At 42.1% G+C, this 22,779-nt stretch overlaps 1 protein-coding gene across 7 annotated transcripts in view; it reads left to right on the top strand.

The window, feature by feature from the left end:
• PDE4D (phosphodiesterase 4D) overlaps positions 1-22,779 on the top strand; it is a 1,744,955-nt gene that overhangs the window by 1,660,602 nt on the left and 61,574 nt on the right. For all 7 annotated transcript variants that reach the window (XM_073680269.1, XM_073680271.1, XM_073680272.1 and 4 more), the window contains one exon: positions 14,515-14,627. In XM_073680269.1, the coding sequence (XP_073536370.1) occupies positions 14,515-14,627 (113 nt within the window). The remainder of the gene's footprint in view (positions 1-14,514; positions 14,628-22,779) is intronic.

A 22,779-nucleotide genomic window follows, 5' to 3' on the forward strand; every position in this document is an offset into this window, starting at 1 on the left:
GGAAGATGCTCAATACAAGTTAATGGAATGGCAAATAACGCTCAAAAAAACGCCCGGTTGTTGGGGGAAGTTGCGTTTTTCCTCAAAAAAATATTTTATTCGCTGCTTAATCAATTGCAGAAAACATCCATAAAATGAAAAAGAAACACACCCTAAAAAATGCTGGCTGAAAAATGTCAAAAAAAGTACTCAAAATGACCAAAAGAAGTGAATAAAAAAATGTGCTTCGGGATTACACAACTCAACAGAAAAGGAGAGTTTCCTGAAAAGTCTTCTGCTAGAAAAATGGACTTTTTTTAAAAAAATGGGAATAAGATGGAGTGTGAACATACCCTAATCACCGTGCAGTGGTTGGAAGCGAAGTCAGCCAGCCCTGTCTTCTATGAGGATTGGAACAAGGGCAAGTTTTTTACTAGGAAACAGCTAAGGCATATTAGCGTGCCCCATGTGCTTCAGAATGAGAGGCACCAGCAGGCCGAGGCATTAAGAAATAGATCTATAGAAATAAGTCCTTGATTCATTAAGATTGGCACTTTGTGCGCCAGTCTTAATAAGGGGCATGCAGATATAAGATGCGCCAAATTAATTAAGAGGCTCATGCCACTTAATGAATTTGGCGTCTTACCAGTGGCGTGTGCCTCTCTGCGCATCTCCAGTAATGCCACTCCAGCTGGGGACTGGAGTAACATTACTGGCATAAGAAAACACCAACACTTATCATGAATTTGATTGACGGGCATAGTCATACCCCATACAGCCCCGGCTGCTCCCATTTCTGGAGAGCTGCTCAAAACGGCTATGAAAATGTCAAACGTCACAACATTTTTGTGCAACTTCACATTACGCAAAAATTCTGCAACTTATCAGTGTTTCGTGACTTTGATGAATCCGGGCTTGTATTTTTGACTTGGGTGACAGAAATCATGATTAGCCTTAGAACAACTCAAAGCAGCTATTATCTAAGGTTGAGATAAGGCAAATCTAAAGCTGGGTTTCTATATAGCCTTATCAGATTGTTTTGTGCCTCAGTTGATGACAACTGATGTCAAAATGGCGTCAGTTGTCATCTCACTTTTTCACCTATTCTACTGCAAAACTGGATTGAAAAATGTAACATAGCGTTTTCAGCATGGTGGCTCAGTGGTTAGCACTGTATGGTGGCTCAGTGGTTAGCACTGTTGCTTTGCAGCACAGGGGTCCTGGTTCAAATCCCAACAAGGACAACATCTGCAAGGAGTTTGTATGTTCTCCCCGTGTTTGTGCAGGTTTCCTCCAGGTTCTACGGTTTCCTCCCACACTCTAAATATAGGGAATTTAGATTGGGAGCCTCATTGGGGACAATGATGATGATGTCTGTAAAGTGCTACAGAATATGATGGCAGAATATATTGTGCAGGATGAATGTGAACTATCCAATAGAAAATGATGGGATCTGTTCTCACAGAGGAAAAAAAGTGAGTGGCCGGATAGATGGGAATGAAACCCAACAACCTTTAGGAACTATAGACTCTAAGATGTCATTTAGACAACTTTGGTTTTCAACATTGTCCTGTTCTAGTCCAAAACGAATGGCACATGCACCCACAGTAGTCAATGGCACAGTTGACATAATCCATTTTCCTCACAGACTGTGAAAAAAATACAGCATGTATCTAACTGTGTTCAGTGGACAAGAGTTGGATGACTTGAATTTTGCCAAGTGACATGGTCATGTAATTCGGCTTACGACTTCGCTCACTCCATCCTTACAACCAGCTTGACATTATGACTAGAAGATCCAGCTCCATTAACACCAAAGTGGCTAACTATGGTTCTAATATCCTGTCCCTTGCAGTCTGATGTATAGCTTTGGAGCACAATCTGCTGCACTAACAAGTGAAATACTATACAGATTAAAGAGTTCCATGCTCACTAGATGACTGTTGGCCATCTTGGCCGTCTCTCCCATACACAGGAGCTCTTCTTCTGCTAAACGCTCTATGAGAAAGCCGCCAAGTGACATCTCTGCCAGCGGCACTAACCTCTGGGAGAACAAAGTGATCAGGAATACAAAATCTGTCATGCCCATTCAACATCTCCGCCAACAATTAATTGTCCCGCACCCCCATAAACATTAGAGTGTTGTCCAAACTTGTCAATATCAGCATATGAGGCCCACATTAGCCTAACTTGTATGAGGGAGCTTATGTAAAGAGGAACATGGGGTGCATACACAAATATTGTCACGCTAGGTATGGAGAGATCCCAGCGTATAACAATGGGGAAAAGGGAGGGAGCCCTGCCACTAGGGAAAAGGAGAGTTGAGACCCCTAAACAGATCTAAACAACAAACTCCCCTAAAAACCCTAAATAGGTTCTGCACCTATCGCCGAGCAGGAAACCTGGCCCTAACTGACACTAAGGCTATGCCCCAGGTAGGGAGCGGGAGGGGTGAGCACTACCAACAAAAGTACCCACAGGGGAAACAAACAGGGGAATACACTTAGCTTCAAGATGACACCAGAGAAAGCATGGCAACAATCTACAAAGGAACTCCAAGGTAATTCTAGCCGACTACTAGAATCCCAGGTCTGAATAGATATAACACGCTATCACCAGCCACTGTCTGAGGATCTGACAGTATTTAAGGACACAGCAAGGAAGTACTGATTAACAGCAGAAAGGTGAGGATACCTCAGGGTCCTAAAGTGAAAGGTATAAGCCCCAAGCAAGGGTCCTAAAGAGAGGAATCATAAAAGGATCAGGGAGATGTTTGTAAGGCCAAACGCAGCTGGACACCGTATGACTGTCTGTCAACCCTGACACACCCTAGACAAATACATAAAGATAGAGCAAAGCTCTATTTTTACTCATTGGTTTTGCCACCATGATAACTTTCTCAGATGATCTCTTGGTGATTTATGATAAATAAAAAGCTGCATTAACAAATTCAGCTCTGTTCACACCAGTCAACTGGCTGGCATACACAGAGGAAACATATATGCTCCAGCAAGGTACCAGTATTCAGTCCTGACTTCAGTGGATAAATAATAAATATATCAAATAATGTGAAATAATTTTTATATACGAATGAGTAACTGCTACTATTGCATCTGCCATTTCCATGGGTCTTTAATGGGTCTGCTCGCCTTGTGACATGTACTTTGTATCATCGTCTATTTAACTAGCACCTCAATTTGATATCCTGCATTATGCAAGCGGTTTTTATCCTGAGGTCAGTGTGTGATTATAGCTGGGACATGTCTTCTTGATATTTAAGAAGTGATGAGATATATTTGTCCTGCTTGACGTAGTCACAATATGACTTGCAGAATTAAACTTAGCCTCAGATCCACACAGAAGTGGTACTGAGAGATTGACACCATATTGTCTACAGTACTTAGTTATTGCTATAGGGGCGATGCATGAAAACTGGGGAAAGGGAAGTTACCCGTAGCAACCAATCAGATTAGGTCTCTTATTCTTCAGAGGCCTTATTTTAATTAAGAGCTGCAACCTGATTGGTTGCCATGGGCTTCATCTGGGCCAGTTTTTCTGCTTGTCCCTTATTGTGTACATGAAGAACTTTATCTTTTATCCTGGGTTTCTCTTCAAAAGTTGAGCACAAATGCTGTTTTTTTGGTGTTCATGTTCCATAGGCCAGATACCTATTGACATTGTTGCCATCCATAGTTTACCATGTACTATTTAGCAATACCAAGCGATTTCCTGTGTCTATGAGGCTGCGGTGAGATTGGGTCAGGAAACAGCGGCCGGTGCATACAAAGTATTACGAACTCAGACGGTAAAAGCGGACTAGCTCTCTCCACTTCATTTCCCATTTCCTAATAAAGATTTAGGCTACATTGAACGGAGTTTTTTTAGGCATTCAAAAACCACAAATTTTTTTTAAGGGTGCTTTCACATTGCGTTTTGGCAAACGTTCAGTGGCCTGTCATTGTACCGTGGGGCACTGGGAACCGGACTTCAGGGCAATGCTGGGAGTAGTAGTGGCGACCCGGTTCCGTGGCTCAGGGTGGTCAGACCAGTGGTAGTCTGCTATGTGCTGTAGGTAATGTCCGACTACGCCACCTGTGGATTGCGGTCAGGGCTAACCGCCGCTGCAGTGCAGACCGCTGGGGCTGATATAAATGTGCAGCACTGAATAGTTCAACTCCCCAAGGGAGGAGTATGGCCCCAGGGCAGAATATATAATGGATGATGGAGGGGATGATTCCGACCGCGATAGCCAGGAAACGGAGGCCTCTTAAACAGTTCAGGGTCTTTATTAGAACAGGTAATATGACCCAGAAACAGGCCCGGCTAGGAGGGGGCCTGGATGTCTGAGAGCAAGTGGGAGGCTGGCCCTGGTCATGGTGAGGGTGTAGGCCTACCGTGCTCTCTGTGCTCCTTCTGGCTATTTCCCTCCTTGTAGTGTAACAGCCCACGTTCCCGAGCTCACCGTGTCCTCTCGCCCGTATGGCTTGCAACTTGGGTCCCTTTCTACTCCCGGCCTGGTACGGCTTTGCTGGTCCCTTCTGCTGTGGCGGAGCCTCCGGGCTTCTTAGGCCAAGGAATATACAGTCCCCTGCGGACTGGTTATCTGCTGTAGGATGTGGAATCCTCACAGCCCCAGACACCAAAGTCTGGTAGATTAGTCTCTTCGTCTGCCAGGACAGGCGCACTTCGCCTCTTGTCCCTGGCTCGTGGCTCTCCTACTGCCACACGTCCTCTTAGGCTGCAACACAACCATCTGTCCCTGCTCTGGGACACCTCTCTATCCAGAGACAGGTTGTCCAGTTCCTCCTAACCCTGCCCCCAGCTCCAGCTTTTATAGGGGCAGCCTGCTCCCCCTACTGGTCTGGGACAGGAGGTGCTGCATGCTAATGATCCTTGACTAGAGGACCTCCCCCTTGCTCTCAGACACAGCTTTATTATATTTGTGGCATCCAGGCCAGGGTGACACATTTACATCCGAACCCCCCACAAAACGGGATTCGGGTGTATTGGCCAAAGGGGCCATAGACTATAATGGTGCCAACAGAACGAACGTTCGTTCTGATGGGCATCATTTTCTAGAATGTACGTCTAATGGAGACAGACACCCAGACGCAGTCTGCTACATCTGAGTGTCCATCTCCAGTTGGCGTACACTCCCGAAAATGATGTGCGACAGAACACACGTTCTCTCTGTCGGCACCATTACAGTCTATGGCCCCGTTGGCGCATACGTCCAAATCATGTTTTGCAGGAGGTTCCCACACAAACCCAGGGCCAAGGAACGAGTGCATGAATGCAATGTGAAAGCACCCTAAGCAAACACCTGTTTCAGAAAATGCTCCTTCTTTGGAGGAGTCTTCCTTTGGGTATGTACACACGATGTCTTTTAGACATGAGTGTACCCACCAAATTTATCAAGCAAAGGACACTTCAGAATATATTAGCATTTTTTTTGTTTTTACCAGAGAGTAGCTTCCAAGTGGAGGTCGCCCCAAGAATGGTCAGGCCAGTCCTTTCACCTGCTTTGCAGTTAAAGGAAGTTCCAAAGACTTAAAGTATGGACCACAAGTCTATTTTTTTACCTAGTATTGCATATTTTCATTATTTTTAACCTTTATGTTTTATCGCTTTTTCCAGTGGGTTGTGGAGCCACCCACCTGAAAAAGGGGTATACATATACCCTTTGATTGGTTTGCCTGAAGGCTTTCCTGAAGTGGCTTTGAAGAGTTCTTGAAGTGTGTTTTTTTTTACCTGAAGCTTTCTTTGCTGCCTTTTGATTGGACAGTGCCTAATTTTGGAGCAGATTCCACCAGGATCTGTTTCACAATAGTGATATTTCCACAAGGTGTTTATCAAAACCTCTAAAAAAAAAAATAAAGTTCAAAAAAACTCCTCATGGCTAAAGTAAAGTGGAGTTCCCATAGAAATGAATAAATAGAGTAAGCTATTTTTGAGAGGGGTTTTAGGAAAGGATCTGTTCAAAAAAACTCTGTGTGAACATTGGCATAATAATAATCTTTATATAGCGCCAACATATTCTGCAGCGCTTTATAATTCAGAGGTTCATATACAACAGTCACAAGTAACATAGCTAAAGATAATACAATAATTAAAGCAAAAATAATGACGACCCTGCTCGTAAGAGCTTACAATCTACAATGAGGTGGGGGTGACACAAAGTACAGGGGCTTATTTACAATGATGGTCAGCCATCTTGAGGGCATGGGGGATAGATAAAGGCTGCATGAGCTCGTCACCAGACAGTATCTGTAGTGCTTTTGGGTGCGGTGGAGTTTGGTGGAGAATTATGTTTGGCGAAATAATGAATGATCTAGAAAAATATAAAAGGACTTCGATTAGGGAACTTGATAGGCCACCCTAAACAGGTGTGCCTTAGACCAGATCTTTTTGGCATACACTGGCTACAGCAGCCACTTTATTAAATATTAAACCGTTTAATTTAAATTTCCTTATCACAAGACAAAGGAAACGTTTTGCGTTATAAAACAGTAATAAAGAGCAATTTTTTTATTTGGCGCAAAATTCATGTACTACATGCGCCATGTGACTGTGTAGGTATAATAATAATAATATTTTTTATTTATATAGCTCCAACATATTCTGCAGCACTTTACTATACATCTACTATGGCCCTGATTCACCATTTGCATTTTTTAAGTCACTTTTTCCTTTTTGTTTTATGGTATTTTTTGTTGTTTTTTGTGCTCAATTCTTGAAAATGTCGCACGTGCTTAATGACTTTTACTTAGAATCAAAAATGGTCTTTATTTCCGTCTTTAACATTTTTAGTGACTTTTTGTTAAAAAAAAATGTCATAGGTTCAGCAAAATGGTACAAAAATGTGGCAAATTACCTGTCGTACAAAAAATCGCTCCAGGTCGCAAATGATGAGGCAGATGAAAACATCTGGAAAAACTAAACTTCGCCCACAGTGGCGACCAAAAAGAAAGCCAGGCGAATACGTATAAAATAGACTTAAAAAAAAGGTGCAATTCGAATAATGAATATGGCACAAATGAATAAACAAAAGGTGCAAAACACTCAACAAGGAACAGGTAAAAAATGCAATAATGAATTGGGTGTGGAGTTTCTTTGCAAATAAGAAGCCGGCATGACGATCGTTCTTACACGCAGGCTATAGCTTTGCCGCAGAAAACGTGGGAACATACAGTATAAATTTCTGGAGAAAAGTCGTATTACTGGAGGTTTCTAAGAACAACATAAATGAGTTAGAAAGTGAATGTGCAGCTTTGTAAACAGAGAATAAGTGGCTGTGTACCTTCTAACCTAGTGTACTGCTTCTCCCCGACAACTACCCTGATTGAGTCATCGGGAGGAAAATCTCCATATAATTGTTATGGAAATCACAGCAGCACAGTGTGTACATCGAGCCGCTCGTACGCCGTGTATTAATGTCATTTCAACTCACAAATGTTATGAAAAGACGTAGGAGAGCGTGTACGTGAATAGTATTACGGTTTGTAAAAAGGTAACTGCCCTAGAAAAATAAACTCAAAAGTGCAGAATTGACTGCTAAATGTTGTACTGCACTGCCCCTACATGTCAGTAACAGACGATATGTGATGCGACCTGCTCTCTCTGTGGTTTGCCTGAGGAAGAGGCAGTTAGTTGCGCTTCGAAACGCGTTGAATAAAATCCGCATTTGAATTTCTACGTTCACTTTCTGCGTTTGCTACCTTTGGCCACATTGATTTACCTCCACTTTTCTCCAGCTTCTACACTCTAACAGACCCAAATCTATGTGGCAGACTATAGTTTTGTGTACACCTAAAAAGATGGACACCGCCGGAATTAAGAGACTCTGTGCCCCATCATACTGAACGACTGGGCCGTTTCATTGCAGCCATTTGGTAAATTCTAAAAAGTTCATTTTTTTCTCCTTAAAGTACACTCTGCACTCCATCTTGACTGAAAAAAACAGAAATGTAGAAATTTTTGCAAATTTTATTAATAAAGAAAAACTGAAATATCACATGGTCATAAGTATTCAGACCCTTTGCTCAGTATTGAGTAGAAGCACCCTTTTGAGCTAGTACAGCCATGAGTCTTCTTGGGAACGAGGCAGCAAGTTTTTCACACCTGGATTTGGGGATCTTCTGCCATTCTTCCTTGCAGATCCTCTCTAGTTTCATCAGGTTGGATGGTGAACGTGGGTGGACAGCCATTTTCAGGTCTCTCCAGAGATGCTCAATTGGATTTAGGTCAGGGCTCTGGCTAGGCCAGTCAAGAATGGTCACAGAGTTGTTCTGAAATTCCTTTCTTATTTTAGCTGTGTGCTTAGGGTCATTGTCTTGTTGGAAGGTGAACCTCCGTCCAAGTCTGAGGTCCAGAGCACTCTGGAAGAGGTTTTCATCCAGGATATCTCTGTACTTGGCCACATTCATGTTTCCTTCAATTGCAACCAGTCGTCCTGCCCCTGCAGCTGAAAAACACCCCCATAGCATGATGCAGCCACCACCATGTTTCACTGTTGGGATTATATTGGGCAGGTGATGAGCAGTGCCTGGTTTTCTCCACACATACCGCTTAGAATTATCACCAAAAGTTCTATCTTCGTCTCATCAGACCAGAGAATCTTATTTCTCATAGTTTGGGAGTCCTTCATGTGTTTTTGAGCAAACTCTATGCGGGCTTTCATATGTCTTGCACTGAGAGGCTTCCGTCAGGCCACTCTGCCATAAAGGCCTGACTGGTGGAGGGCTGCAGTGATAGTTGACTTTATGGAACTTTCTCCCATCTCCCTACTGCATCTCTGAAGCTCAGCCACAGTGATCTTTGGGTACTTCTTTACCTCTCTCAACAAGGCTCTTCTCCCACGATTGCTCAGTTTGGCTGGACGGCCAGGTCTAGGAAGACTTCTGGTGGTCCCAAACTTCTTCCATTTAAGAATTATGGAGGCCAGTGTGCTCTTAGGAACCTTGAGTAATGCAGAAATTCTTTTGTAACCTTGGCCAGATCTGTGCCTTGCCACAATTCTGTCTCTGTCTCTGGTGTTTTTCTGCTACTACACATAATAGCATATTAATATGTCATCATTTGTAGATTGGTGTGTGGGTCCAACTATAGGGACCCCCAGTGATCATCAAACTAAAGAGGCTCCAACATTAGCTAAAGGGAATCTGTCAGCAGGACTTCACCACCCAAACTATTTACATGTGTATGTAGCTCTTTCAAAGACAAGTCCAGCAATACCTTAAGTATTTGGTCAATATTTTACCTCGGTATTTGGAAGCCAAAACCAGCAGTGGAACAATCAGAGGAAAAATATAATAGAAACACGTCACCACTTCTGCATTTTTCACCCAATCCTGGTTTTAGCTTACAAATACTGACCAAATTCTGAACGTGTCAGCATGGCCTAACATGGCCAGTTCTTTCCACTGTTACTGAGAAATCAGCATTTGAAATAATATACAAATGAAACTGTAGATCTGATGCCTCTGTCACTCCAGCTCTATTGCCCTCCCAGCGCCGCTTGATCAATGGCTATGTTGCCTGAAGTCACACAGCATAGAGGTGGTCAGTGAACAAGGAGCAGGTGGTGCTGGGCGGGGAATAGAACTGGAGTGACAGAGGCTTCAGATTGACTGTAGTTCTTCAGTATCATTTGCATATCAATTCAAATGCTGATTTTTCAGTAATGGAGGAATGGACTGGTCATGTAAAGGTATTGCTGGACTTGTCTTTGAAAAAGCTCCATGTACATATAAATAGCTTTGGAGGTGAAATCATGCAGACAGATCCCTTTTAAACACAGCTGCTGCTCCTTTTCCTTGCATTGCTGGGCACCCCTGCTTTATCTATATTTACTTTCATTATATTGGGTATTTTAATATTAGTTAATAAAATTTGGTTATTTTAATATATGTGGGTTGTTAGGTTCTGGAAATAAATACGGGAGTCCCAGAGGTCAGACCCTCCACAACAGGTGCGGACATATCATTGGTGCAACCTGTGCAGCTGCACGGGCCCAAGAGGTAAGGGGGCAACTCGACCTCCAAAGCAGGTGGAATATTGTATTATGATGAGCCATTGGACTGCAGCAGGTCCATATACTGACCTTGCATAGGGGCCCTGTTCTGTCTGGGTCCGCCAGTGCACCCCTATTATAATGTTGTAGCTGATCAAACAATATGTTCTACCATCATGATGGATATGGATATAATGGCAATATCCCTTTAGGATTTTGGGAAAAGCTACAATGTCTGTATGTAAAGGTGTAGATAGTATAAGAAATCTAGCAAGCAATACTTCATGGGAAAAAGTGTGCAAACAATCTCTCCTGTAAAAGTAGGGAAGCAGTCTCACTATTATGAAAAATGTTAGTAGCCACCTTGGTAGTCAGTGACTGGGGGCCCCTTTGTCAGAATTCTTGCTCATTGTCAGCACAGTGTAGATTGAGGGGGCTACTGATGAACAAATGAGACGCTTATGATGCAGCTGCTGAGAATTCATGGTTTTCAGCCTGTAGATACAAACAAGAATCCTTCCATTCACTGACATCTATCACGTCATAAAATAATGATAAATTGAAACACACTACAGAAAAACAATTTAAAACCCTTCTAAGGCTACGTTCCCACAATGAGTTTTTGGTGAGTTTTTGATGCTGCGTATTTTTGAAAAAATGCAAGTAACCCATTTTAAATAATGGGTTCTGAAATGGTGCAGAAAATCTGCAACATCAAAAGCTCATTGTGGGAACGTAGCCTGATGAGCAGGGGCCTGGCAGGTGATGGGCCCTCCAACGCCAGCAGAAATCTCAACTGGATGTGCGTCCGAAGGGTCCGATGGGTCTGAGTGCTTCAATACACACTGCCAGCCAGTCAGCTAACATCGGCGTGCCCGTGACTGGGGGCGCATGGTAGTGACGTCATGCGCTCCAGTCACTTGCACGCTGAAGTCAGATGCTGGCTTAAGAAGAGGACGCCGCGCGATGGTGGAGCTGATGGGAGATGAGTATTTATTTTTTAAATCAGTGCGTACATGGTGGCCATACTGCTACATGGATGACTATGGGGTGTGCATTATACTATAAGGAGGATTATGGCCTGTGCATTATACTTTATGGAGGACTATGGACTGTGTATTATACTGCATGGAGGACTATTGGCTGTGCATTATACTACATTTATGATTATGGTCTGTGCATTATACTTTATGGAGGACTATGAGCTGTGCATTATACTTTATGGAGGACTATGAGCTGTGCATTATACTACATTTATAATTATGGTCTGTGCATTATACTTTATGGAGGACTATGAGCTGTGCATTATACTACATTTATGATTATGGGCTGTGCATTATGTTTTATGGAGGACTATTGGCTTTTCATTATACAACATGGATGACTATGGGCTGTTCATTATACAACATGGATGACTATGGGTTGTGCATTATACTTTATGGAGGACTAGGGCCTGTGCATTATACTTTCTGGAGGACTATGAGCAGTACATTATACTTTATGGAGGATTATGGGCTGTGCATTATACTACATGGAGGACTATGGGCTGTGCATTATATTTTATGGAGGACTATGGACTATGCATTATACTTTATGGAGGACTATGGGCTGTGCATTATACTACATTTATGATTATGGGCTGTGCATTATGTTTTATGGAGGACTATGGGCTGTGCATTATACTACATGGAGAACTATGGGCTGTGCATTATACTTTATGGAAGACTATGGGCTGTGCATTATACTTTATGGAGGACTATGGGCTGTGCATTATACTTTATGGAGGACTATGAGCAGTACAATATACTTTATGGAGGACTATGGGCTGTACATTATACTGCATTTATGATTATGCTCTGTGCATTATGTTTTATGGAGGACTATGGGATGTGCATTATACTACATGGAGGACTATGGGCTGTGCATTATACTTTATGGAAGACTATGGGCTGTGCATTATACTATATGGTGGACTATGGGCTGTGCATTATACTTTATTGAGGATTATGGACTGTGCATTATACTACATGGAGGACTATGGACTGTGCATTATACTTTATGGACGACTATGCGCTGTGCATTATACTACATTTATGATTATGGGCTGTGCTTTATGTTTTATGGAGGACTATGGCCTGTGCATTATACTTTATGGAAGACTATGGGCTGTGCATTATACATTATGGAGGACTATGAGCAGTACATTATACTTTATGGAGGAGTATGGGCTGTACATTATACTACATGGAGGACTATGGGCTGTGCATTATACTTTATGGAAGACTATGGGCTGTGCATTATACTTTATGGAGGACTATGGGCTGTGCATTATACTTTATGGAGGACTACGGGCTATGCATTATACTTTATGGAGGACTATGGCCTGTGCATTATACTTTATGGAGGACTATGGGCTGTGCATTATACTTTATGGAGGACTATGGGCTGTGCATTATACTTTATGGAGGACTATGACCTGTGCATTATACTTTATGGAGGACTATGGGCTGTGCATTGTACTTTGTGGATGACTATGAGGTGCATTATACTTTATGGAAGATTATGGGCTGTGCATTATACTTTATGGATGACTGGGCTGTGTATTATGCTTTATGGAGGACTATGAGCAGTACATTATACTTTATGGAGGAGTATGGGCTGTACATTATACTACATGGAGGACTATGGGCTGTGCATTATACTTTATTGAAGACTATGGGCTGTGCATTATACTTTATGGAGGACTATGGCCTGTGCATTATACTTTATGGAGGACTATGGGCTGTGCATTATACTTTATGGAGGACTATGGCCTTTGCATTATACTTTATGGAGGACTATGACCTGTGCCTTATACTTTATGGAGGATTATGGCCTGTGCATTATACTTTATGGAGGACTATGGGCTGTGCATTATACTTTATGGAGGACTATGGCCTGTGCATTATACTTTATGGAGGACTTAGACCTGTGCATTATACTTTATGGATGACTATGGGCTGTGCATTGTACTTTGTGGATGACTATGAGGTGCATTATACTTTATGGAAGACTATGGGCTGTGCATTATACTTTATGGATGACTGGGCTGTGTATTATGCTTTATGGAGGACTATGGGCTGTGCATTATAATATATGAATGATATGGGCTGTGTATTATACTAATATGGAGGTGCATTATACTATATGGAGGACTATGGGATGCATTATACTTCTACTATGGGGCTACATGACTTCTATGTGCCCCTGGTGAGTATAATGGTTTATTTTTTTTGTATACATTAAAGAACAGTGGCAGAACGGGGGACAAATACCAGGATGGGTCCCAGGATAAGGGACTTATACCTGGATGGAGGGCGCATATATACATATCTATTCAGGATGGTGGGGGGTTCCAAATCTTGCACTAGGGTCTATCAGGCTCTAGTTACACCACGGCCCATGAGACTATGACCACCATGTACCATGTACTATGTAATCATAGGCGGTTTTCAGATGTACTTGCTTTAACGCTATTTAGAAAATTTCCTTATAATCTTTTTTTTTTTCATTTATTGATGTGAGCTTTGTGGCAGATATAATACTAAATGTCTCCAATAATTATTGCTAACATCACATTGTTTCTTTTAGTATTGTTAGAAGGCAGTGCATGCATTGTCCTGATTTGTGCAGATGATATTTTTCATTCAGGCAGAATAGTGTGACAATGTAGTGTGTTGTGTGAAGCTGGTGGCACTGGCTGGGTCCTTGTCACAGTGCTGAGCCTCGTGTGGATCTGTGCACACCCCCAGCAGCAGCCTGTGCTGATAACACCACAGTGTATATGACCTGCTCTCTGCAGTGACTGCTAGGATCCAGCTGTCTGCTCCACTCCAGGATTTCTCTCCCTCCCCCATATACTCGGTGCAGCTTTTGGTTTTGGTTCAAAGGAAGCGGCAGGGCTCCCTTAGCTGGATGATGATGATGGTGATGATCAGGTTGCCACACTGAAGTCTGGGCTTCTTCTTGGGCAAGCTGAAGGCACAGCACAAGGACTCCCTCATTCACACTATGGATAGCATTGTGCTTCAGGATATTGCAGAGGAGAGCACAGGAGACATCCCCATCAGTCCTGCCAGCAGATGCATGGAGTAGGCAGCACCAGCCCTGGCACTGCAGGCAGGACAGGGATCCTAATACAAGGAGCACATTGGCTTTTTCTGACTTTTGCTTGCAGATAAGCACTGTGCAGGAGAATAACCACAGGGTGTACACCAGGCTCCTATGGCTAATGGGATTTCTTAGTGCAAGCTGGAACTGTGATCCTCCTCATCCACAGTCAGGACTGCATTCACAGGGCACTTGTCAGTGACTGGCACTTTTTTCTTTCCAGAGTGTCTTGTGTAACAGTATGAAGGATCCCTCATGTATGAGCACTGGTCATGCGAGCATGGCAGTGTATGGCACAATGGACCCTCTGGAGTTTGATGTTAGCCCAGTGAAACGCTTGAAAACTCAGTATCCTTTCCCCTATCTCTTCGCAGAGGAGGCCTATCAAAAACTGGCCAGCGAGACCCTGGAGGAGCTGGACTGGTGCTTGGACCAGCTGGAAACCTTACAAACCAGGCACTCTGTCAGTGAGATGGCCTCAAACAAGGTAAGACCATCACTTGTCCTATAGATTAATGAGGTTGGTTTCAGATGCTTCTTACTCTTTGCTATGTCAAGTGATTGCAGTGCTATTGTGGTGCAAGGGTTAATCTTGCTGTCCATTGTAGAGACAGTCAGCAGTAGGGCTGTGTGCATGGTAGAGACAGTCAGCAGTAGGGTTGTGTGCATGGTAGAGACAGTCAGCAGTAGGGCTGTGTGCATGGTAGAGACAGTCAGCAGTAGGGCTGTGTGCATGGTAGAGACAGTCAGCAGTAGGGCTGTGTGCATGGTAGAGACAGTCAGCAGTAGGGCTGTGTGCATGGTAGAGACAGTCAGCAGTAGGGCTGTGTGCATGGTAGAGACAGTCAGCAGTAGGGCTGTGTGCATGGTAGAGACAGTCAGCAGTAGGGCTGTGTGCATGGTAGAGACAGTCAGCAGTAGGGCTGTGTGCATGGTAGAGACAGTCAGCAGTAGGGCTGTGTGCATGGTAGAGACAGTCAGCAGTAGGGCTATGTGCATGGTAGAGACAGTCAGCAGTAGGGCTGTGTGCATGGTAGAGACAGTCAGCAGTAGGGCTATGTGCATGGTAGAGACAGTCAGCAGTAGGGCTATGTGCATGGTAGAGACAGTCAGCAGTAGGGCTATGTGCATGGTAGAGACAGTCAGCAGTAGGGCTATGTGCATGGTAGATACAGTCAGCAGTAGGGCTGTGTGCATGGTAGAGACAGAGCAGTAGGGCTGTGTGCATTGCAGCCTTGCATTCCAGGACAGTTGTCAACTGAAGGGTTAATTGTCTCCTTGTAGTTTGTTGGCAGAGGTTAAATGCTCCTTGTTGTGACATTTGATGGAAGTTAGGCTGCAGGGCATATTTCATACCCAAACTAAGTGCATTCTTGTATTGCTTCTGTGAGTTGTATGCTATGATATTCCGTATGTTACAGTGTAAACTATATGTTCATACACATCCGGTTCTTCATAAGAGCAGAAAGTTTTTACATGTGCCAACCTTTACCCATTGCACTATCCCTGGCTTCATCTCTAAAAATCATGTTAGAGCTGTTACTATGACTCATGCCGCTGGTTCTGGGCCCCAATCGTGTATGTTTATCATGAAGAATATGGATGCTTCTTTTATGGCTCCTTTCTAGGATAGTTGACCAGCAGCATGGCGAAGGATGTGGCTTGCGGTGTACAGCTTTGCACCACCAGTCTGACCATCTGTAGGGCTTCATCTTTATCACCATATGCATTGTATCTTATCTTATGCCATGGATGCCTAGGATCTACAAATATATCTGTGATAGATGGATTGGCATCGATTGTGGGATTCCTCAATACATGTAGCGAACCTCTGCAATCAGAGAAATGATTATATTGATACAAATATATAGCAAGTCTTGTGTGTGGTTCTATATACTGCCTGTATAAAATGTAAATATTACATTGAAGCTTTCGTTATTTTGAATCCACCTGTTTCAGTGTGTAAATTTGCAGCGATGAAGGGTTAAATGAACGGGTGGTCCTCCTCAGCCCCTTTTTCTCTCCAGGCCCAGGAGTGTTATAAATCCCTGACATGTTTATACCGCCACTTGAACTAATTTACATTCAGGGAAAGTAAACTTGCATACAGCTGCAGCAGAGCGGTGCTCATATGTGTCATGGTGGCTGGTGACATATTAATATACACATGTAGGATTTGTCATTGCAATATGTTGTGTTATCTGGGGTAAAACTACCGCTTCACCCTAACTCTGTCAGATATCACAATGCTCAAACAAATGAAACCTGAACCTCTGCTACATCTGTGTATCACATAGATACACAACTGTATCCATTTTCATCAAATAAACACATCTCCGTAAAGCTGCGGAGTGTTTTTTAAATATAGAGGTTTTGGGGTACAGTTTTAACGTCTTTAATAATATCACAATCACTTATTAAGGAAAAAATATAGGTTTATTGAATTGTCTTTTTTAACAGTGTCCTGCATTATTCCCCTGATATTTTGGGGCTGAGAACTGCTGCAGTTGATTGTCAATTGCCAGTTTGTTTTGGTTGGTACGTTGTATACGTTGTATTGTCATTGTGAGGCAGTGCCTTAGTCCAGATCTAAGCTGATTAGCGTTCACCTCCCGTTATAGCATTCAGGCCATAAGCCTTACATATGCTGTTAACGGCATCATTAAAGGTTTTCCAAGAATATGGTTCTTCTTTTCTTTTTGTTTAGGTTTATTTCTGTCTATTAGTAAATAGATATATTTATACTATGCATCTATAATCATTCATATCTGCGTTGTGCACCAGGTGTATATTTTGGTGTATATGCAATAATTTTATATACTTTGATTTTTTTTTCTATATAAAGGTGTATATTGAATAATTTTCTATAATTTTATTTTTATTCTATATATACACATGTAGCCGATTGTAGTTTGCTATCCTCTTCATCTGCTAAAACTGCCCATATTATCTTACCACAATCTTGCAATCCCAAAGAGTTAAAGGATATTTTCATCTCTCCTGCACATACATATTTTTTTTTTTCTGAGAAATGTCACCGTGTAACGCCGTTCCGCACTCTTGGGAGGCCTTTATTTTCCCCTTTGCTGATATTTACATTGTTTATGTGCTCAGTGTGTATTCATAAAGGATAAATCAACATTTCTGCCAGTGTTCTGAAAACACGTTCTGTTCCTTGACTGTTGAAATGTTTGGTCACCTTGATGTTCCTGGTCGTGAAAAGCTTTATTTGTTGAAAGACGGAGCTCCCTTGTTAGTTCTGATGTGAAGGTCACTTGCCATGAAGTCACACCCTCTATTACATCAGTGAATTAATATTACAGTCACACTCTTCACTGAGCGTCCATGATGAGTGTCCGTGTTCCTATCTCAAGGCCGCACATACGTACATGACTTTGGTGGATTAGGCTAGGAAGGATTCTTTATTGCTGTACAATTTGATTGTTGATGCCATGGTGTTTAGCAGGAGCTGCCACATTAGATGTTCTATTATAATCTGTATCTTAAGGCCATGATCCACCTCCAGTTGATCTGTGTATTTGTGCAGAAGCAAGATCTGTACTGCAGTTTTGTCTGCATCGATCGGTGAAAAAATTTTATTTTCTAAAAGGAAAATTAGTGCAACTCTTTTATTGTTGAGAATGACATTTGTTAAGAGCTGTTCCCAAAACTTGCAGTTCTTCCTTAGCTCCACCACATAGGAGATACTATAATCGCAATTCATGGGACATTGATAAAAACATGAAAGCTGTATATGTGTATGTATACAGTACAGACCAAAAGTTTGGACACACCTTCTCATTTAAGATTTTTCTGTATTTTCATGACTATGAAAATTGTACATTCACACTGAAGGCATCAAAACTATGAATTAACACATGTGGAATTATATACGTAACAAAAAAGTGTGAAACAACTGAAAATATGTCTTATATTCTAGGTTCTTCAAAGTAGCCACCTTTTGCTTTGATGACTGCTTTGCACACTCTTGGCATTCTCTTGATGAGCTTCATGAGGTAGTCACCGGAAATGGTCTTCCAACAATCTTGAAGGAGTTCCCAGAGATGCTTAGCACTTGTTGGCCCTTTTGCCTTCACTCTTCGGTCCAGCTCACCCCAAACCATCTCGATTGGGTTCAGGTCTGGTGACTGTGGAGGCCAGGTCATCTGGCGTAGCACCCCATCACTCTCCCTCTTGGTCAAATAGCCCTTACACAGCCAGGCGGTGTGTTTGGGGTCATTGTCCTGTTGAAAAATAAATGATGATTCAACTAAACGCAAACCAGATGGAATAGCATGCCGCTGCAAGATGCTGTGGTGGCCATGCTGGTTCAGTATGCCTTCAATTTTGAATAAATCCCCAACAGTGTCACCAGCAAAGCACCCCCACACCATCACACCTCCTCCTCCATGCTTCACGGTGGGAACCAGGCATGTAGAGTCCATCCGTTCACCTTTTCTGCGTCGCACAAAGACACGGTGGTTGGAACCAAAGATCTCAAATTTGGACTCATCAGACCAAAGCACAGATTTCCACTGGTCTAATGTCCATTCCTTGTGTTCTTTAGCCCAAACAATTCTTTTCTGCTAGTTGCCTGTCCTTAGCAGTGGTTTCCTAGCAGCTATTTTACCATGAAGGCCTGCTGCACAAAGTCTCCTCTTAACAGTTGTTGAAGAGATGTGTCTGCTGCTAGAACTCTGTGTGGCATTGACCTGGTCTCTAATCTGAGCTGCTGTTAACCAGCGATTTCTGAGGCTGGTGACTCGGAGAAACTTATCCTCAGAAGCAGAGGTGACTCTTGGTCTTCCTTTCCTGGGGCGATCCTCATGTGAGCCAGTTTCTTTGTAGCGCCTTGATGGTTTTTGCAACTGCACTTGGGGACACTTTCAAAGTTTTCCCAATTTTTTGCAGTGACTGACCTTCATTTCTTAAAGTAATCATGGCCACTCGTTTTTCTTTACTTAGCTGCTTTTTTTGTTGCCATAATACTAATTCTAACAGTCTATTCAGTAGGACTATCAGCTGTGTATCCACCAGACTTCTGCACAACACAACTGATGGTCCCAACCCCATTTATAAGGCAAGAAATCCCACTTATTAAACCTGACAGGGCACACCTGTGAAGTGAAAACCATTTCCGGTGACTACCTCTTGAAGCTCATCAAGAGAATGCCGAGAGTGTGCAAAGCAGTCATCAAAGCAAAAGGTGGCTACTTTGAGGAACCTAGAATATAAGACATATTTTCAGTTGTTTCACACTTTTTTGTTAAGTATATAATTCCACATGTGTTAATTCATAGTTTTGATGCATCAGTGTGAATGTACAATTTTCATAGTCATGAAACTTTTGGTCTATACTGTACATACATACATATATGCAATTATCATCTCTATTATCAGTCATCCTACTCAACTATCATGATTAAATATTTACATGATGAGCGTAATTTTAAGGTGTCCTTCTGAGGGAGATAAATCATTAGACTATGGTTCCATATGGAGGCACCATACGGCAGTACGTGGGGTGCCCATGGCTCTGCTGTGTACGTGAGGTCCAAAGCCAGGACACGGAGACAGTCTCTCCAGCAGATCCACCCTAGCAAAAAATGAATTCACATTTGAAATACTGTAAAAAGTAGTCAATTTTTTAAAAAATGTTTGATAAAAATAAAAAACACTTGCAAATGCAATAAGCTTCTTGCTAATGCGTTTCAGATGTCTCCTCAGGCATCGATCCACCTTAACCCTTATACTATATGAACCTAGGATTATTACTACAACTTTTACAAAATGATTACACTGGTCTCTAAGGTAGCTAGGAAATCCAGCATCGTAAAACACAGTTGGACACACAGACATAACTTGAAGCTCCTGGGACCTAATGCAAAATCTGTAGCTGGGCCTCTACCTACCATGTTTCATTTATAGTACAGGTGTCTTTCTGGGTGCGGCTGCTACTTTTGGCTCCCCTGTTTGGACACAGCTTTTGGATTCAGTATAGAATGTTCTCCATGAAGTCTGAACTACAATAAAAGTTCATGAGTTCTCTCTTAACACCTTTTTGATAATTGCTGTATTTCCATTGTATTACTAAGGTCGATCGCGGCTGTTAAACATTTGCCGATCTTCTACATGTAAACCACTCCATGGCCGTTCAAAAGCCTGTTTTAGACCTGTAGACTGCCCTTCCATACGCATACTGTTTATTTTATTGTTCTCGGCAGCACATTACCTGTTTACACAGAACTATGGGCTGCTGAGAACGATAATTTCTAAGCATAAAAATAATTTCACCTGACGAACAAGCGTTTTGCTCATTCATCTGGTAAATGGCGGCTTATCTAGACAGGCTGATGATCGGTGAAATGAGTGTTCACTAGGAATGCTCCTTCCCAACTAAAGGCCAGTGTAAGTGCACCCAAAATCTCCTGGTGCATTCTCCAGTATTTTACAGGTCGTAAGGAAACCTCTAAATCCTCATCTGTATTTCCCTACATATTTTGGAAGACTACTTCTACCTTATTTGACATGTTTGACAGTGGTGCAAACCAATTCCACCCTAATAATCCTTAAAAGGTATTCTTCTTTGGACAATGGGGCTGATTTACTAAAACAGTCTGTACAAACTTAGACTAGACAATCTGAACATTGATCAAACAGTTTTTAAACTGTTTCGTCTAAGTTTAAACCATCTATTAGTTAAATTACTTTGGCCAACTAAGTTATACCAATTTTTTGGGTGCACATAATCTGAATATATGCTACACCATTCTCAACTCACTTTCCCATATGCTGCCTCACCCCTTGTAGAGTGTGATGAAAACTATATCTAAAGGATATGATAAATATAATGTAGGGCATGGAAGACAATTTGTTAGGATACATTAAGCCAGATTTCTGGTGCTTGTAGCTAAGTAAATCCACTTTAGTATCTTTTTTGTGAGAAAATTCCCCTGATTAAATTAGATCCCAGGGTTTAACAGCGTCCCCAGTGATCAGCTGTAATCAGTGTGGGTAACTGGCCGCAAGTGTTCAGGTTTTTTTTGCAGAGCCACCAATGGGGAATGAAGCTTTACACTTTTACCATTTAAAGAGGACCCTTCACCAGTTTTAGCATGTCAAACTGGCCCATTAAGGAATAGTGGCTGCAGAATTGAATAAAACATAGTTTTCATTATTTAATTTCTCATCCATCATGGAAGAGGAGTAGAGCAGAGCTGTGTGTCATTACAAACACCTCTTGCAGCTCTCATCTCATGGCTGCCAGTTTGGGGGTTGGGGAGTAGAGCAGAGCGGTGTGTCATTACAAACACCTCTTGCAGCTCTCATCTCATGGCCGTCAGATTGAGTGTTGGGGAGTAGAGCAGAGCTGTGTGTCATTACAAACACCTCTTGCCGCTCTCATCTCATGGCCGTCAGTTTGGGGAGAGGGGTGTAGAGCAGAGTTGTGTGTCATTACAAACACCTCTTGCAGCTCTCATCTCATGGTAGTCAGTTTGGAGGTAGAGGAGTAGAGCATAGCTGACAGTGTTGTGAGAGGAGAGCTGCAAAAGGTGTTTGTAATGACACACAGCTCTGCTCTACTCCCCTTTCCCCATACTGTCGGGTTTGACATTTTCTTGGGTTGTGTTTTTTTTTTATCCCCGTGCTTATGATTAATCAATGTCACGCTAGGGAAAAAGTAACTGCCCCCAAAGAATGATCTCTGCTAATGCCCCATTAGACTTAGTGGAAATTAGAATCTAAACTTTGTTTGCTAATATTTCCAAAATAAAGAATAGAATTAAAAAATTTTTATTCAGCTCTGCAGCCACTATTCCATGATATGGTCAGTTTAACATGCTCAAACTGGTGAAAAGTTCTCTTAAAATCAATGGACTGTATATTTAATGCACAAATATCTCTCCAGTGTTCTCAAGAGTAAAAATATTAGTTACTGAATTGGGGACCCCCCCATTAGCTGAGTATTGTTCAGACAATCCTTATAAATTAAATGTTAATTTCAACTGAAATTAGGACATTATATACAGTATAGTGTCGGTAAATGCACTCATGAGCGAAGGGCCAGAGTGAATAGAGAAATTCAGTATTGACCTTTTATTTCTTTTACCAGCCATGCCAGACAGTAACATCATAGGTTGTTGCAAGCGGGTTACTTAGCGACATTTCCAATGCAAAATGTCAACAGTGACCATTTTATAGTGTACAACATCTGCAGCATCACAAAAACAGATCGGTGTCCTGTTCTGCTGGGGACGTCGGAAAATCATTAACATCCACCGATAATTAACGATACAGTGTAATCTTATATTAGTGTCTGGTTCATATGAGGCCTACAGAAGATGATGCATTTGTGGTACGCGAGTGTCAAAATCTTTTGGAGTAAATGTTGTCAATGCTTTCTGTAGTTTTTCGAAGATGAATATTTTCTCAATTTAGAATTTAAAGAGTTACCATCGTTTTAATTTTTATTTCATAAATCAATAGTACAAATGAAAATAAGGGACTTTGTAATATATCTTATCAGATAAACATGCTTCTTTCTCCCCCTGGACTGATCTTTCACTCTTATTTCATAGGTAAAACCTGCATTCAGTGAAGCCAAATTTTCCCATTACTGAGATAGCAATGGCAGTTGG

The sequence above is a fragment of the Phyllobates terribilis genome, unplaced genomic scaffold (genome assembly GCF_046119375.1).
Source record: "Phyllobates terribilis strain yellow unplaced genomic scaffold, ASM4611937v1 Scaffold_1__5_contigs__length_1240528914, whole genome shotgun sequence".
NCBI lineage: Eukaryota > Metazoa > Chordata > Amphibia > Anura > Dendrobatidae > Phyllobates > Phyllobates terribilis.